The 16,183-nt window shown below is 51.2% G+C and overlaps 1 protein-coding gene across 2 annotated transcripts; it reads left to right on the forward strand.

The window, feature by feature from the left end:
* Positions 1-2,740: 2,740 nt before the first annotated feature.
* Positions 2,741-14,695, forward strand: LOC308612701 (taurochenodeoxycholic 6 alpha-hydroxylase-like). 2 transcript variants are annotated; one of them, XM_081225354.1, is made up of 12 exons: positions 2,741-2,971; positions 5,841-5,982; positions 6,622-6,666; positions 7,147-7,274; positions 8,462-8,586; positions 8,960-9,114; positions 9,513-9,619; positions 9,702-9,892; positions 9,987-10,120; positions 11,012-11,076; positions 11,212-11,288; positions 13,683-14,695. In XM_081225354.1, the coding sequence occupies exons 1-12, from the start codon at positions 2,777-2,779 to the stop codon at positions 13,849-13,851; spliced, it is 1,533 nt and encodes a 510-aa protein (XP_081081480.1). In that variant the 5' UTR covers positions 2,741-2,776; the 3' UTR covers positions 13,852-14,695. The 2 variants fall into 2 exon arrangements, with proteins under 2 accessions (XP_081081480.1, XP_081081479.1); XM_081225353.1 differs by lacking the exons at positions 11,012-11,076; positions 11,212-11,288; positions 13,683-14,695 and adding an exon at positions 10,427-10,996 and having other exon boundaries at positions 2,755-2,971.
* Positions 14,696-16,183: the final 1,488 nt, after the last annotated feature.

The following is a 16,183-nucleotide window of genomic DNA, read 5'->3' on the forward strand; positions in this document are numbered from 1 at the left end:
GCCTCACCTATTTTCATAGAACAGGCTTCTAGATGCTTCCCTGCCCCATCCCTCAATCCCATCCTCTCTGTCTGGCCCTGAGCTTGCCTGGGAGCACAGACATCAGTCTGATGGATGCTGCCCTGTGGGTTCACAGTCCATGGAGATGATACACAGGAATCTAAGAAGGTGTCAGGTGACAGGAAAAGAGGCCCACCTGCTGGGTAGAGGCTTATGTCAGCCAGAGGGGGGCCAACTGGCTCCATTTGGTGGAATGCAGGACTCTGAGTGGTTAAAACTGTGATATTCCCAGGCAAACTGATCAATCAGGCCTCAAGGATGGCCTCTAGGCAAAGGGTATTGACATTTGACTGTGCCATTAAGTAGGGTCTCTTCACCTCTGGGCTCTCTTCCCTCATACCCCGTACGGCGAGCTTCCTGGGGCTGAGATATCATCCCCTTCCTGTATGCCAGTACCCAGCACAGAGCCTGACCTGGAGAGATGTTCTGCCCAGTGTGTGGAGTGAGAGCAGACAGAGAGAAAGGAGCAGCTTGCAGGCTGGGGAAGGGCAGTGCCTACCCACTGAGCGAGCCAGCACTCAGCCCTGGAGGGATGCAGGGGGTGAGGGCACACAGTGAGAACCAGTCTTTTCTCAAGAGAAGGAGGCTGAGCAATTATCAGCAGAGTGGAGCTAAGATTGCTTCTATTGGAATCAGCCACAGAGAGTCATCCAAAGCCCAGTTTGCTCATGAAAATTGTTGTATTCGATTTCCAGATTATTTTGATTTTGAGAAATTGTGGTCTTTTTTGATGCAGTTGTCACTTTTCTGAGTTAAGAGTTGATGGATGGAACCACTAAAACACCTCCAGTGATGTTCCCATTACACTGATAGCCATCAGAGAATATATAGACTCAATAAGTAGATAATTTCTCTTACATAAATTATACGACTCATGGTGCTTAATCACTTCTCAATTTCTACTGGCCTAATATAGCAATCACAACCAGATATTTCTAGCTCTCATAATACTGAGATTTCTTTCAACCCCTCTAATATTGGCAGAGTCAGGAATTCGAGTGCCATACATAATTGGGTAGAACAAAGGCAGTGCCAATGAAGAAGGATTTGCAGGCAGCTGGCTGGCTTGGGCACCAAGCAATCAGAAAGGAGGCATGCTCCTGTGCAGAAACACGGACCCCAAGTCCTCTGGGCCAACAAGAGGAAATCCAGGAAAACTAGGTAACATAGCTGGGGAGGTAAGAGGCTCCCACCAGTCAGTCCCTGCACTGGATCACAAACAAGGGCAGTCCCAATGATGGACGTGACCTGGGAACACAGAGCAGCCCCCAGAATGAATTCAAGCAGGACATGTCTCAGTTCAGGGCAGGATTGTCAGCCCTGCCCACACCCCCACTTGAACAGGAGCTCCACAATAGCAGGGATTTTGTTGTTCACTGCTGAATCTCTAGCTCCTAGGATGGCAGTTGACCCAAAGTAAGTACTCAACACAGAGTTACCAGATAAACGAATGAGTCCTTCTACCCATCTACTCATTCATGTATTTGACATTCACTGTAGTGGAAACATTTTGGATGTCTGCTCTGAGATCTCTTCCCTCGCAAAGGGTGGGCCTTTGAAAGCCCTATTCACCACCAACCACAGTTGACTGTAGCAGATAGACGCCTTGGCCATGAGATTAGAATCAGATTCTTGGAATAGGATTCAGCAGTGCCACTCAGACATGATGGTGGCAGAATGGTAAGGTGCCAACCCCAGAAGGGCAGACGTTCCCTCCTGTATCGCCTGGACCCAGCTGCACAAGGACAGTGACTGTATCTGTTTATCTGTGACTGTATCTCCAGCTTCTAGTAAAGTGACTGGTACGAGGTAGAGCCTCCATAAATATTTGCTGAGAGATGAAGGCATGATCATACAGAGAGAAAGAATGATAGATGTAGAAAAACACAAATTAAGTCAATAAGTAATAAATAGCAAGGTGAAAACAATGACTCTGAAAGGAATCTTGCTTTAAGAATCTTTAAGCCTCAAAAGGTGACTAAAACAAGAGATCTGAATAAAATGTATTTAAATATTAAGTACATAATCCTAAACCTTTTTTAAAACTAAGACTATCATATTTCAGTAGTAGCCATCTTTTACTACATATCAAATTTGTATTCTCTCATTTCTTAAGAAGGAAGGCAGGGGTATTGACACAGACATATCACTGCAAACTTAAGAAAATATTAAGCATCCATACCCTCAGTGTTCATTAACTTACTGGTTAGTTAAAAAAAAAAAGCAGGGAAGATGGAATTTTCAGTTGCATTGGACAAATGAAAAAGATTCATGTGGTCATGCAGGGTAGTCTACAGTTAGATGATACTACAGACTTAAACTCTGGTTCTGTACAATATCACAGTGTTAAACAAGATATCACAGTGATACGTTATTCAAGGAAGTTTTAAAAAACATTCATTTTTCTGTTTCATTTCCATTTGTATAAGTTTTTTAAAATGTAAGCACGTGATAGTTTACAGGATCCTGCTACAACCCAAACTCCCATTTCTATTTATAAATATTATCGTCTCTTTATATTACTTACATTTTGTAACAAGAGATATTGGTTTAAATTAAAAAAAAAAAAAAAGACAACTCTGGAAGTCCAGGTCTGAGCTCTGCCCTCACCTTCACCCTCCCCCAGGTGGGCGGGGCAAGCCTCCCTGACCAGGTGGGTGCTCAGGGGAGGTCAGCCACCTTCAGGGACAGTCAGCAATCCAGAAGCCGCTGCACCATGAGTGTCTCTGTGCTGAGCCCCACCAGAGCCCTGGGCAGTGTCTCTGGGCTCCTGCAGGTGGTCTTCCTGATCAGCCTGGTTCTGCTTCTGCTCAAGGCAGCACAGCTCTACCGGCACAGACAATGGCTGCTCAAAGCCCTCCAGCAGTTCCCGTCTCCTCCTTCCCACTGGCTCTATGGGCACATGCAGGAGGTAGGATGGAGTGGGACAGGGGAGTGGGAGGGCAGGGAGGGCCGGGTCTCTCAGACCATGGTCCTGGTCAGCAAGCCCATGGGACGAAGCCTTGTTGTGGGAGAAGCACGTGGCCTCACAAAAGGACCCAGCTTACCCCTCAGATCTTGGCTCTTCATCCCAGTCCAGGGAGCTCACTCCCTCCCAGGACCCTGTGCTGGTGTCTGCGGGTCTGTCAGACACTCCTTCTTTAGGTAGATCTGCAGGCTGTCCTAGCAGCCCTGCACTTTGAGGACAGTGGCTCTTCCTTCCTGAGTCTCCCCCGTCTCAGGCTGAGCAGCTTCAGCTATTCTCATAGAACAGGCTTCTAGATGCTTCCCTGCCCCATCCCTCAATCCCATCCTTTCTGCCTGGCCCTGAGCTTGCCTGGGAGCACAGACATCAGTCTGATGGATGCTGCCCTGTGGGCTCACTGTCTGTGGAGATGACAGACAGGAATCTAGGAAGGTGTCAGGTCACAGGAAAAGAGACCCAATTGCTGGGTGGGGGTTTATGTCACTGTAGGGACAAACTGGCTCGGTTTGTTAAGACTGAGGAATTTTCCAGCCTCCTGATTTCAGTTCTTAAACCCTGACAAGCTGCTGGCACACATGAGTGAGGTTCCCAGGATGGTGCCAGGTAAGGAGAACTGACATTTGAGTTGCACCATCCACAGGGTGAGGTCACCTGCCTGTTGTCCTCCCTCACTGGACTATGAGCTCTTGGAATCGAGCGTGAAATCCCCCTCACCCCCAGCACCCTGCACAGAGCCTGCGCAGAGGGATGTCAGTCCAATGTGTGGAGGGACAGGAAGGAGGGAAGGAGCGGCTTACAGGCTGGGGAGGGGCAGCGCCTACCCACCCAGCACTGGCAGCACTAGCCTGGGCGGCGGGGGGCTCAGAGCCAAGTCAGGGGCCACATGGAGAGGGGCTCATCAAGGGCTTGTGAACTGAACAAATGTTGGGAGAAAATCAGGGGCTGCAGAGAGCTGAGGCCTCCCTTTCTCTGCAGCGTGATTATTGTAGAGTGGAGCCAATGACGGGAACCGGAAACAGCCCGAGCCCCACGTGGGCTGGCCCAGTATCTCTCTCCCCTCTCCTTCCTAACCTCCTGCACCCCAGGTTACTCAGCGTCCTCCCCGCCTGCCTGGGCATTCTGGCCTCTGGGACTCTGCTCCCATGTGCCCTCTACCTGGAATGATCTTGTCCCTCATATGTCTATCTACCAAGGCCCAGCCCCAAGTCACTTCCTCCAAGATGTCTTTCTGGGTCTCCCACGAGCGCAGGGGACAACCCTTTTTCCCTTGGCTGTCCTTCTCATAAGGCAGTGCTAACCGGATTCAGCTAGTTTTGTCTGCAGTGTCATAGCTGTGAGCTCCTTCTGGGAGAGCCCGCCTCTGGTTCATCTTTGTAACCCGAGAGCATCTTGGTAAATGATGACTCGATGAATGAGCAAGTGCATGACAAAGAGCTTTCTAACGTTCAGGTCTGAGTTAGGGTTCCTGCCCCAAAGCTTCCCCAGAGGCTTGGTCTTCCCTCCATCACACATTCATGAGCCCCTATGGTTGTCATGTCCTCAATCTCACTGTCTCCTCCTGGAGGCTCCAAACAGACAAGCATCTACAGCCGCATCCTAATTCAGTGCCTTAAACCAGTGCCAGGCACATAGTAAATGCTCAGTAAATATGTGCTCAGTGAAGGAACCCATCCTCCAGTAGGCAAGTTGCCTCAGAGCTGGCGAGTCCTGATGGTAGAAGGATGCAGACAGAGATTAGATACCAAAGTGGCAGATGGTTGCTTTGAGTTACACAGAAGCCATTGAATTAAAGACAAGGTGACTGCATGGAACATGCCTAGGACGAAATGTTGACGAGAAATCCAGAGGTGATAAAACGAAGCTGAATCTCCAAGGTTAAGGAGAGGCAGTTGCTCTGTGGCAAAGAGGAGGGGCACAACAGGTAGAGGAAAGAACCTGGGCAGAGGCCTAGAAGTGTGAGCAGGTAGGGCCAGTGCAAGGAGCACTGGCGGCAGCATCTTTGGAGGCAGAGCAATGGGTCCTATGGACTCGCCAGCCCGGCAGGAGGCAAGAATAGAGAGGGTAAAGCCAGAAAGCAAGGGCCTTTGTGGTCCACACTGAGGAGTTTCAAGAGGTTCCTCTAGGCGGTGGAAAGTGCACACAAGTTTCTGGACACAGGTAAATGAAAATGGGTTAAAATAATCCACACGTCAAAACCTTAGTTCAATACCATTTTCATGTATACATCCAGAATCTGTGTACTCTCTCAATATGTAAAATAATATGATTCAAACCACAATTTAGTATTTAATTTTTTTCACTTAGCCATATACATCCCAAACACTCTTTCAAATTAACATTTATATGTATGCTGAGATACTATTGAAAATATAAAACACGTAAGACAAAATGAAATTAATGTATACATTTAATTTTAAACATATAATCTATCTTATTCTCTAAATAAACAAAATTATACAACAAAACTGCTTACCAAGTGATACAAATTATCATAAATTGCTCATGCAACTGTTGTACGAATCACCTCCCAAAGTTTTCTACGCCTGGGAGTGAATCCCTGATGTAAGTTTCTGTAGGCAGTTCGTACCGGTGGCCCAGGGCTCTACCCGACAAGGGGACAGAATGTGGTCTTAGGACGAAGGTGGACAGCCAGCAAGGTCTGGGGCAGAGCCCAGGTCAGAAGAAATAGTTCCAAACTCCTAGTTCTGCGGATCGATCAAGAACGATCTCCCTGTACCCATCCTGCCCTTCACCCCCACTCCAGCACTGGAACTCACAGAAGGGTTTTATTGATTTATCTTTCCCCTGGGGACAGTTCCAAGAGGAGACCGAGCTGCGACCCCTACTGAAGAGGGTAGAGAAATACCCAAGTGCCTGTGTTCGCTGGCTGTGGGGGACGAAAGCCCAAGTGTTGATCTATGACCCTGACTACATGAAGGTGGTCCTGGGGAGATCAGGTGAGAGGGAAACCCACATCCCAGCAGGAGAAAATCTTCCCTCCTGAGTACATGCCCTTGGATCTGTGAAATTCCAGAAGAAACTGGCACTTCAGCCATCAATACCTGACTCTCTACCAACCATCCTTGCAGCCCACAAGCCAGACTAAGGCCAACATTATTCACTTCTAGTGAATGCTTAAACACCTGGGTGGGGCTGACTTCTCTTTTCTGTCTTACTTTCTTTCTTGTTTTAACCCAATTGAGATGATCCCAGGTCTGGAAGACAATTCCCTGTCCACACTGATTTAGGTTTGACACCTCTCCCTGTTGCCTGTCCTGGGTCATGAAATGGCCAAACCACCACAAGCTGTAGGAAAACCACAGGCTTCTTTCTTACTCTGTGGCACTGAGCAGAGCCTATCTTTCTTGCCAATTCACCATCTTAGTCCTGTGGGTGTTCTGCTGCTGGGACACTGAGTCTGCCTTCCTGGGCCCACAGTGACCATCAGGACAGAGAGAGTGAGGGATGGGAGGCAAAAGGGAGGTGGCTTGAGACAGACTGCCAGCTGACAAGCATCAGGAATGGAAGGTACCACAGCTGCTCTGGGGGCTGCCTGTCTTGTTTGGTGCCCTCCACTTTCCTTCCTTACCTTTCAGACCCAAAGTCTCATGATGCCTACAGATTGCTGATTCCCTGGATTGGTAAGTACATTTAAATACAACTGCAGTCCACCCACCAGTTAGGTTTACCAAGAGCTACCACTTTGGTTAATGGAGAACAACAGGTGCCAGGCACCCTGTCACCACCTCATCTCTCAGTCAAGCCTCATTTCTCTCCTTCCAGTGAAACTCTCACCCTTTGTAATGGTGCTGATAGCCCTCCTGAAACTCAGCCTCGTCTTCATCACTCCTCAGTCCTCTGTGATATTCTCAGCCTGACTATTAATTAATACCTTCTATCACCTGCCCCCCTACTCTTTTTCAACCTCTGTCTCACAGCTGTCATAATCACATCCTATGGACCAGCCATTTTGGAAATTCACATTCCTGAACTGTACTGTCCTTTCCTACCTTTGCCCATGACGTGTCTTTTCCTGACACCCTTGGTTCCTCCCAAGTTGTGCTCAGTCGTCCCTCTTATCCAGGCTCCCCAACCCACACACACACCCATCTGTGGCCTAGGGAATGGTTTGCTTGTGTTGGAGGGGCAGACGTGGTTCCAGCACCGGCGGATGCTGACCCCAGCCTTCCACTATGACATCCTGAAGCCCTACGTGGGTCTCATGGCCGACTCTGTCCGAGTGATGCTGGTGAGTCCATCCCTTGTCACCTGGACCCACTCATATCCAGCACAGCTGACAGAGTCCACTCTCAGGGGCTTCCCTGGTGGCGCAGTGGTTGAGAGTCCGCCTGCCATTGCAGGGGACACGGGTTCGTGACCCAGTCCGGGAAGATCTCACATGCTGCGGAGCGGCTGGGCCCGTGAGCCATGGCCGCTGAGCCTGTGCATCCGGCGCCTGTGCTCCACAATGGGAGAGGCCACAACAGTGAGAGGCCCGGGTACCACAAAAAAAAAAAAAAAGGTCCACTCTCAGACACTTGTGTCCCTCAGGCATCCGTCAGACACAGCCCCCAGAATGATGCATTCAGAATGTACTCTGAGACAGTGCTCACCAAAACTGGATGGGACAGAAGGGTATCCCAGCACCAGCTTGGATCTGAGGAAAGGGAAAGCAGGGCCATGTTGTATTCAGGGTCCACTCTCCTCTCATCTCCACATCTTCAACACAAAGGAAAGAGCAAGGGTCATTCCCCTGTACAGCAGTGCAAACTGCCCCGGGCTGCCCTGGACAATGGCAGCTTCAGTGATAGAGTGGGCAAACCAGGATGTCACTCAGATAGGCTCTGGCATGGAGTCCAGGGCCTCTGCATGGAATTGAGCCACTCATGGGAGGAAATGAGGCCAGGTCTACACTCAGAGAGCTGGGTCTTCACAAGCATCACCTCTCATCCGGACTGGGCACCACCTGGTCTCAGCTAACATTGAATGAATAAAAGGAATTGAAGTACCTCATGTCCCTTCCTAGGAGCCAATAGAGCCCCATAAGCTTTTCCTTGCCTTGAAATATTTGCATACTAGTGTTGGACATCACCTGTCTGGTTCCAATCTCAGGACACAAAAGATTCCACATTTGTTCCCTGAGAAACTATGCTTTCTGGCCTCCCATAAGGTTGTTATGATCAAAACTTGTTCCTAAAATTTGGAACTGATACAGAATATTATGAGAGAACATGATTGATTATATAATAAAAGATTCTGAGAAAATAGGCGTCACATTACACGTGTGTGATACAGCCTTGAATTGCTAAAACACATCTGCTTAGAAAGTGAGGAAATCTCATCCGAAGATTTAGAGAGACAGAGAGAGAGCCTGGCCTTGTCAGCACAGGCCTTCTGGGAGAGCAGAGCAGGGTCAATGTCCCCCTCCCACCACAGGACAAATGGGAGGAGCTCGTCAGCCTGGACTCACATCTGGAGGTCCTTGGACCCGTCTCCTTGATGACCCTGGACACCATCATGAAGTGTGCCTTCAGCCACCAGGGCAGCATCCAGACAGACAGGTCAGTGAAAACCTTTCAATGGCAGGGTCCTTGTTCTCACCAGCTGGGGAGGACTTACCTGAGAGGCAGTTAGGGCAGCATGGATGCTTCTCAGCACAGAAAGCAACATTCTGCACAGAGTCATGGACCATGGTCAAATTCCACCCAGACCAACCTTGACTCAGTCATAGGCCCCTGATTCCTGAACAGGGAGAAACCTGGCCACTCAGGCCACTTGTAAAGGACTAAGTGTCTCCAGGGCTGTAAGGCAGAAATAACAAAGCCTCAGTGCTGCCTGTACCCACTGACTGAGGAGTCCCCACCTGGAGCCCCACTCCGTCTCCAGGTCAGAGGCTCCCTCCACTCCAGTCTCCTCTGCATCCTCTCCCTTCAGGAAAATCCAATCCTACATCCAGGCCATCAAGGACCTCAGCAATCTGAGTTTTTCCCGGGTGAGGAATATCTTCTACCAGAACGACATCATCTACAGGCTGACCCCTGAAGGCCGCTGGAGCCACCGGGCCTGTCAGCTCACCCATCAACACACAGGTTCTTCTAATCCTTCTGGGCGTCTCCCGCCCTCCCACCCCCATCATGCACATGTAAAAGGGCCTGGCCTTGACCCCTCAGGCAGAGCCCAGACTCCTGCTTCCTCTTCAGGGGCTGGCACACACCCACACTGGGTACACACTTTGGCGATGGTTGAATGAGACCCCCTCCCAGCATCATTGAGGCAGAGCCTCCATGGGCTGTGCTATTGAGGGGATGCCCGACCTGGATCAGACGATGCTGGAGCTCTCTGCCCTGACATGTGCGCCCATTCCCACCCTCGTCCTCATCCACCTGGTACCCAGATTGGGCCTGAGGGGCAGATAGGAGTATGGTGGGTGCTGCATCTGGTTCCCCAGAGCCCTCAGCTCTGCCTGGGAACCACTGTTCTGGGACAGATGAAGTGATCAAGCTGAGGAAAGCTCACCTGCAGAAGGAGGGAGAACTGGAGAAGGTGAGGAGCAAGAGGCACTTGGATTTCCTGGACATCCTCCTCTTTGCCAGAGTGAGTGTGGGCAGGAGAGGCCTGAGGCTTTGCCCAGAAGCACAGAGGAAGGGCAAACCCTGCACTCTCCCTGCCTCCGCAGATGGAGAATGGGAGCAGCTTGTCTGACAGGGAGCTCCGTGCCGAAGTGGATACATTCATGTTTGAGGGTCACGACACCACAGCCACTGGCATCTCCTGGACCCTCTATGCTCTGGCCTCCCACCCTGAGCATCAGCAGAGGTGCCGGGAAGAGATCCAGAGCCTCCTGGGGGATGGCGCCTCCATCACCTTGTGAGTGCCCAACAGATGGAAGAACCTTGCCTCTCAGCTAATGGAGAACCCCTGATTGTCTGGCTCTGCCGCTCTCAAATGGGCTGCCTTTCAGGGACCACCTGGAACAGATGCCCTACATCACCATGTGCATCAAGGAGGCACTACGACTCTATCCACCAGTGCCATTCATTTTCAGAGATCTGAGCAAGCCCATCACCTTCCCTGATGGACGCTCCTTACCTGCAGGTATGAACTTCACCACACCCACTAAACTAAGCACTCTGCAAGACCACATGGGAGATCAGAAATACACATGTGCTTTCCCAGTTCTGGGATGCTCTGACTCGTTTCCACCTTAAAATAATTAATGTTTACTCTGTAGTTTGGACAAGTTTTGTAAAATGCTTGACATAGAAGTTGAACACAGCAAAAGATCAGTAAACAAATCCTAGCCCCTGAAGGTGGTCTTGTAATAGAGCCCAAAAATTCTAATTCCTTGAGACATCAAGGCTTAAGAGAGAAGCAGGTGGAGATGTGGTTCTTTCTTTACAGGGTCTAAGTAAATGAGGGAGCTCAGAGAATCCACTGTCATGGGTCAGATGGTCCAGTCTCTGAGGAGCCCTCAGGTGGATGGTAGAGAGCAGCTGATGAATAGGTCTGAGAGCCCTGCCGTGGTTGGAGGCCACCAATTGGCTCACCTCCCAGTGGGTCTGAATCCCAGCTCTGCCACTTCCTAACTGTGGGATTATGGTCACGTCCCTTAATCTCTCAGAAGCTTAGGTGAGTCATTTGCACATGGGGATAGGAGTGCCTTCCTTGAGGGCTGCTGTAAGGATTAAATGAGTTAATCCACATTCCCCGAGGACTCATGATGGTACCTGATAAATGAGAGTTGTCACTTGAATTGCTCCTAAATGTAAGCCTCCAATTCTTTTCCTTCTCAACCCTGGGCATGGTTACCTACTCCTAATCTGTGCTGTTGTGCTTTGTCACCTCCAGCCTACCTGTCTTGCAAGAGCACCATTTCATTCAGAGTGATGGAGGGTAGCTCTCATGGTGGCTCCCAGGCCTTTTGTGCACATTGCCCCTGTTGCCATGGTTACCAGCGGTCTTCTCTCTCTCCTCCCTGCCCCACAGGAATCCCAGTCTCCCTCTTCTTTTATGGGCTTCACCACAACCCGAAGGTGTGGCCAAATCCAGAGGTATGATAGAGGAGGGGATGGGATGCTCTCTCCAGACCAGCACCTCCCTGCTCCCTCTAGGGGATTCTTGTCCCCTGGTGGGTTGGTGCAAGGAGTTTGACCCCACCTGTCCTGGCCCCGGTGCTCTCTCTGCAGGTGTTTGACCCATCCCGGTTTGCACCAGGTTCTTCTCAACACAGCCATGCTTTCCTGCCCTTCTCAGGAGGATCCAGGTGAGGCCTTCTGTACCTGGGGCATCTGGGTGTCACTGGGTGCTACCTGATGTGTGTGACTGTCTACATTCATATGTGGTGTATGCAGTTATGTCCCTGTATGTTAACGTTTTGAGAAGGAGGCGTGTGTCCCCATGTACAAGAAGAACTTCAGGGCACACCGTGGAGACCTTGACCTCCTGACTTCCACAATGACCAGCCACATTTCCATGGCCGTGGCCGCTCCAAAGTATTCCAGGGTTTTCCTCACTTTAGGAGTATGACTTTTCAGCTTTAGAATTTTTCATGAAAGGTAAACTTCAGATGTTTGCTTTCCACAATTATCAGTCATCTTTAAAGATGGTTTTCTCTCTTCACACATTCCTAGTCCAGCCCACTGCCTTTTCTACTTAATTCAACAATCCACCTCTGACTGTATCATCAGTCGTGTTTGCATGGATTTAGATTTCCAACTGCTTTTCTTCTCCTGAGGCTTCAAACCATGTATGTGATCACTTACAGTTGCCGTTTGAAGAAAGTTACATAGCCACGTGTGTCTTTTCTATTTCTGTAGTCAAACCTAACAGTTGTGACTGCATATTCATATAAACATGACACCATTTCTGGCTGCCAAAATTCTATATATGTAGTGGGGATTATATACCATAGTCCCAGAATCTACAGAGTCTAACTTTGTCAAAAAAGGTTGAAATTGAAGGCAATCAAGTGCTTTTGAGAGAAAATTCACTATTTTGTGTTTGACACATGCATTTGAGAACTTCCTGCTGTGTAAAATATAAAGCATGTATGATATAGCTGTTAAGCTGGATGATACACTCCAAAATGACTGCTGTGAAAATCTTCAATGGCTACAGATCCCCCCTGAAATAGTAACTTTCATAACTTTGGAACTATTTAGTAATCCAAGGTTTTTCTGAGTGTATAATTATGTGAAATTTTCAGTTGGTGAATCATCCTTCACAAACAGGCTTGACGTAACACATTCCCAGAATTTGCTCTAGGATTTGGTCTGTGCCAGGGTCCTGTTCTTCCTTGTAGACATTGGCTGCAGGTCATGCGGCTGCCAACAGAGGAGAGGGGGTACCTGGCAAGTCAATTCCGAGGTCTGAAATAATGTTTAATTTTAATCCAGTCCTTTTTTTTCAATTCAATTAACTTTGTTCAAATAGAAAGCTATTTATTAAGCAAGCCTCTGTGTGCCAAACCATATATTACAAGACGGGAACACAGAGACGAAAGGAACTTTCCTTGCTCCAAGAGTTCACAGTCAAGAAACAACTAGCACTATTCAAGACAGACATGTGATGTTTCCATAGTGTAGTGGTCAGTACGTTTGCCTTACAAGACAGACATCATGCATTCATCCACTCTTCACTCATTCATTCATTCACTGAGCAGATTGTGGAATGTTCCATGTTTCTGGCACTGTCCTGGTCACGGGACAGTGATGTGTCCTTGAGTTAACACTAAAGCTGCTTGGGGATGTCAGAGAAAGAGGTGCAGGCGGCAGAGGCGGGAGGCCAGGCGGTCACTAGACTGAGTCTTGAGCATGTGGCCGGCAGAGGCAGGGGGAGGGGACTTCAACAGGAGTGGAGTGAGGAAGAGGGGCTGGACAGGGGCGAGGTGAGTGAGGAGCAGCCCAGAGAGCTCTGTGACGCCAGCTGAGGCCCCGCGACGTGTCCTTGCTGTGATGGAGGGCGCAGCAGGCCCCGAGCCGCCGTGGCTGCATTAGAGGGAGGGGAGGCAAGGAGACTGAAGAGGCCAGTGGGGAGCCCACGGGACGGGAGGAGGGGCCTTGCTGGAGTAGAATGGGAAGGTTCCAGGGGCGGGTTGACTGAGGGGCTGCGGGGAGACAGGAGGCCAGAGCATTGACTGGGAGGCAAGTGGTCCAGCAGGTCGAGGGGCGCTAACCCGTGGTCCCTCCAAGAAGCCTCCCAGTTGCCATCCTGACTTTCTTACACAACTCTGTCCTGTTCTGTCTGGGGACTGGGTCTCCTGCTTGTCTGCCATGGGTGGTGAGGGCCCGAGAGTGGCCCACAGCCCCCTACAGTGCCCTGGCCTGGCCTGAAACCAGAAACTGCCTGTGGACGAGTGAACAAAGTACTAATTCACATTTACTGATTCACGTGACTTGACCCTGTGGCTTAGAGCACCGACCTCCCCAACAGGACTTGCTACGGCTGAGAGCAGAAGTAGGAGTTAGGAGTTAGTCCTGGAGAGAGGTGGGCTTTGTAAAGGTCAGGGGGAGAGGGTGGACCGAGGCTTGGACGGCACGTTCAGTGTGACCCATAAGGAAGGGATCGGGGCTGGGCCACGTGGAGGAGAACCCTGACTGCCCTGTGCCCGGCAGGGGTTAGAAGCCTCTGCTCACTTCCTTTTCCCTCCCTGACCCAGGAACTGCATCGGGAAGCAGTTTGCCATGAATGAGATGAAGGTGGCCGTGGCCCTGACCTTGCTTCGCTTTGAGCTGGCACCGGATCCCTCCAGGGTCCCTGTTCCCATTCCAAAAGTTGTGCTGAAGCCCAAGAATGGGATCCACTTGCAGCTTAGGAAGCTCCTGTAATGCTTGCTGGAGACAAGGACGAGCTCTGAGGCCCCTGCCTGCCGTCCTGGCTCGCTGTCACTCTCTCCTGTCCTTGCCTCTGTGCCCACTTCCTGCTTCTATCTGCCCACCTGCCGGCCTACCTCATCTCCTGCTTCCTGCCCATCAGACGTTCTGCCCTCCTCCTCGCACCTTTCTCCAGGCTCCCTATCTGCTTATCTCTCCATCTGTCTATGACCCACCTGTGTCTCTGACTGTCCACCTAAACCCTGATCACCTGCCCTCCTCCAGTCTGTCTACTCTCTCCCTGTCTTTCACCCCTTCTGCCTGCCTGTTTGTCCCTGAATTCACTTCCTTTTGCTGATAAAACAATTGACCACAGCCTTAGGGACTTCGAACAACACAGAGTTATTCTCTGACAGCTCTGGAGTCAGAAGCCGGAAATTGGTTTCCCTGGACACAACCAAGATGTTGGCAGGGCCCCCTGTGCAGGGATCTAGGAGAGGATCCCTCTCTTTGCCTTTTCCCACATCTAGAGCTGCAATCCTTGGCTCCTGGGTCTTCCTCCATATTCAAATCCATCAGCTTCTTCAAATGTTCCCCTGCTTCAGTCTTCACATCGCCTTCTCTTCCATAAGACCTCTGTGATTACACAGGCCCACTCAGATAAAACAGGCTTGTTCTCTGGCTCTGGGTATTAGGACACAGACACCCTGGGCAGCCGTTACTGTAGCTGCTAAGTCCTGTGTGACTACCATCGCCTTGGGCCCCCGATCACTCCCGTGTGTTACGGGTCTACCCGTTTGTCACTCACCTGGCTTCCCCTCTTTCCCACTCCCTGGATAAATTCACAATGTCATATGGAGTGTGTGTGTCTTCTCTTGAAAGGAGCTGGATGGAATGGAAGAGAGAGAGAAGGGGAGCGAAGGCGGAGGGGACAAGGAGGGGACATGACCCCTGGTCTGTGGGCCCAGAACCCCAGCAGGACAAGCGTGTCCCAGGGCCCCTGTAGCCTCACACTCTGGGGTCCCTCATGCCCCACAACCTGCCTGTCACCTGAGGCTCCCACGGCAGTTGAGTCATGAGAAAGGGCTCATCTGCAAAGGCTCCGAGGGAAGAAGCTCTCCCGGGTACCTGTCAGGGAAGGAGCCTCCCTGCTGTTGTGTGGTAGCTTCCTCACTACGTCCTTAGAGGGGCCCAGCCAGAGCCCATCCTGCCCTGAGCAAAGAAGCCTTACAGTCTTGGCTCAGCGCTAGGGCCTCAGGAAGCCAATCCTTCACCCCAAATGAGATTTGAGAAGAGCCCAGCCTGGCCATGTCACCAGCCCCCGGCAGCCCTTCCTCACACGCAGGGCCTGCAGGCTCCACAGAGGCCCGAGTGGGCGGCTGTGCAGGAGGGTCTGGGAGGACCAGCTGGGCACGAGGCTTGGCTGCTGGGAGAGGATGTCAGACCCGAAGCAGAGGACCAGCCGGGGCACCTCCCCCACAGGACAGCCCCTTGCAGTCCCCCGTGTGTCTGCCCGGCCCCTGAGCAAGGACGGGCTTCTTCAACCCTGGCACTCCTGGAGACCTCGGGGGGACTGGTCCTCCTGACCCTGACTAGCGCCAGGCCCCTTGCACTCGTCCACCAGCCTCTCTGCACCAGCCCTGCTCTCTTGCTGCTTCTGCACACAGTTCCTCCTCCCGTCCCACCCCTGCCCTTCCTAAGCCAGGGCCCCGGATGCCAGAGGAGACCCCCCTGCAGCCCTGTGCTGTGCTGTGCTGTGATGCCGCCATGTGCCTCCTGAGGGGGACATCTCCCCGAGCCGCTGCCTGCAGCTGGAACCTTCTGTCCAGTCCCCTCCCTGTTCCTAGGTCACAGGGCTAGTTCACTCAGCTCCAAGTAGGGGCCAGGAGAACTCTGTGCCTGACCGGGGGTGGGGCAAGAGAGTTAGCTGGGAGCGTCCTGGACAGGAAGCTTGGCAGGTCCCCTGGCATTAGGTGGTGCAGAAGGGCTCGGGCTGGTCACTCTCAGAGCATGGGATGATGGGAACTTTGTCTTCTGGGTGCCAGCCATGGACGTGAGCTCTAAGCACAGGATTTTACAGGAGCTGAAGAGAGTGACTAAGGACAGACCCTGCTCGCTCCACGCAGTAGGAAAAACCCCAGCTGTGTCCACACTCCTATGCACACCCCCCAGGACACATACATAGACAGTCACCCCTGTGCAGCCTCACCTATATGTGCCCCTTGTCCACTCCACGCTCTGCTCACACACATGCACACAGGCTCTGGATCCCAGGAGGCCGCAGGCTTTGTTTTGCAGGCGGGTAGGATTGCGTGGAATTCATCTTGGGTGCCCGCTGCTCCCAGCT

This window comes from Mesoplodon bidens (assembly GCF_964165515.1).
Source record: "Mesoplodon bidens genome assembly, chromosome: 2".
Lineage (NCBI taxonomy): Eukaryota > Metazoa > Chordata > Mammalia > Artiodactyla > Ziphiidae > Mesoplodon > Mesoplodon bidens.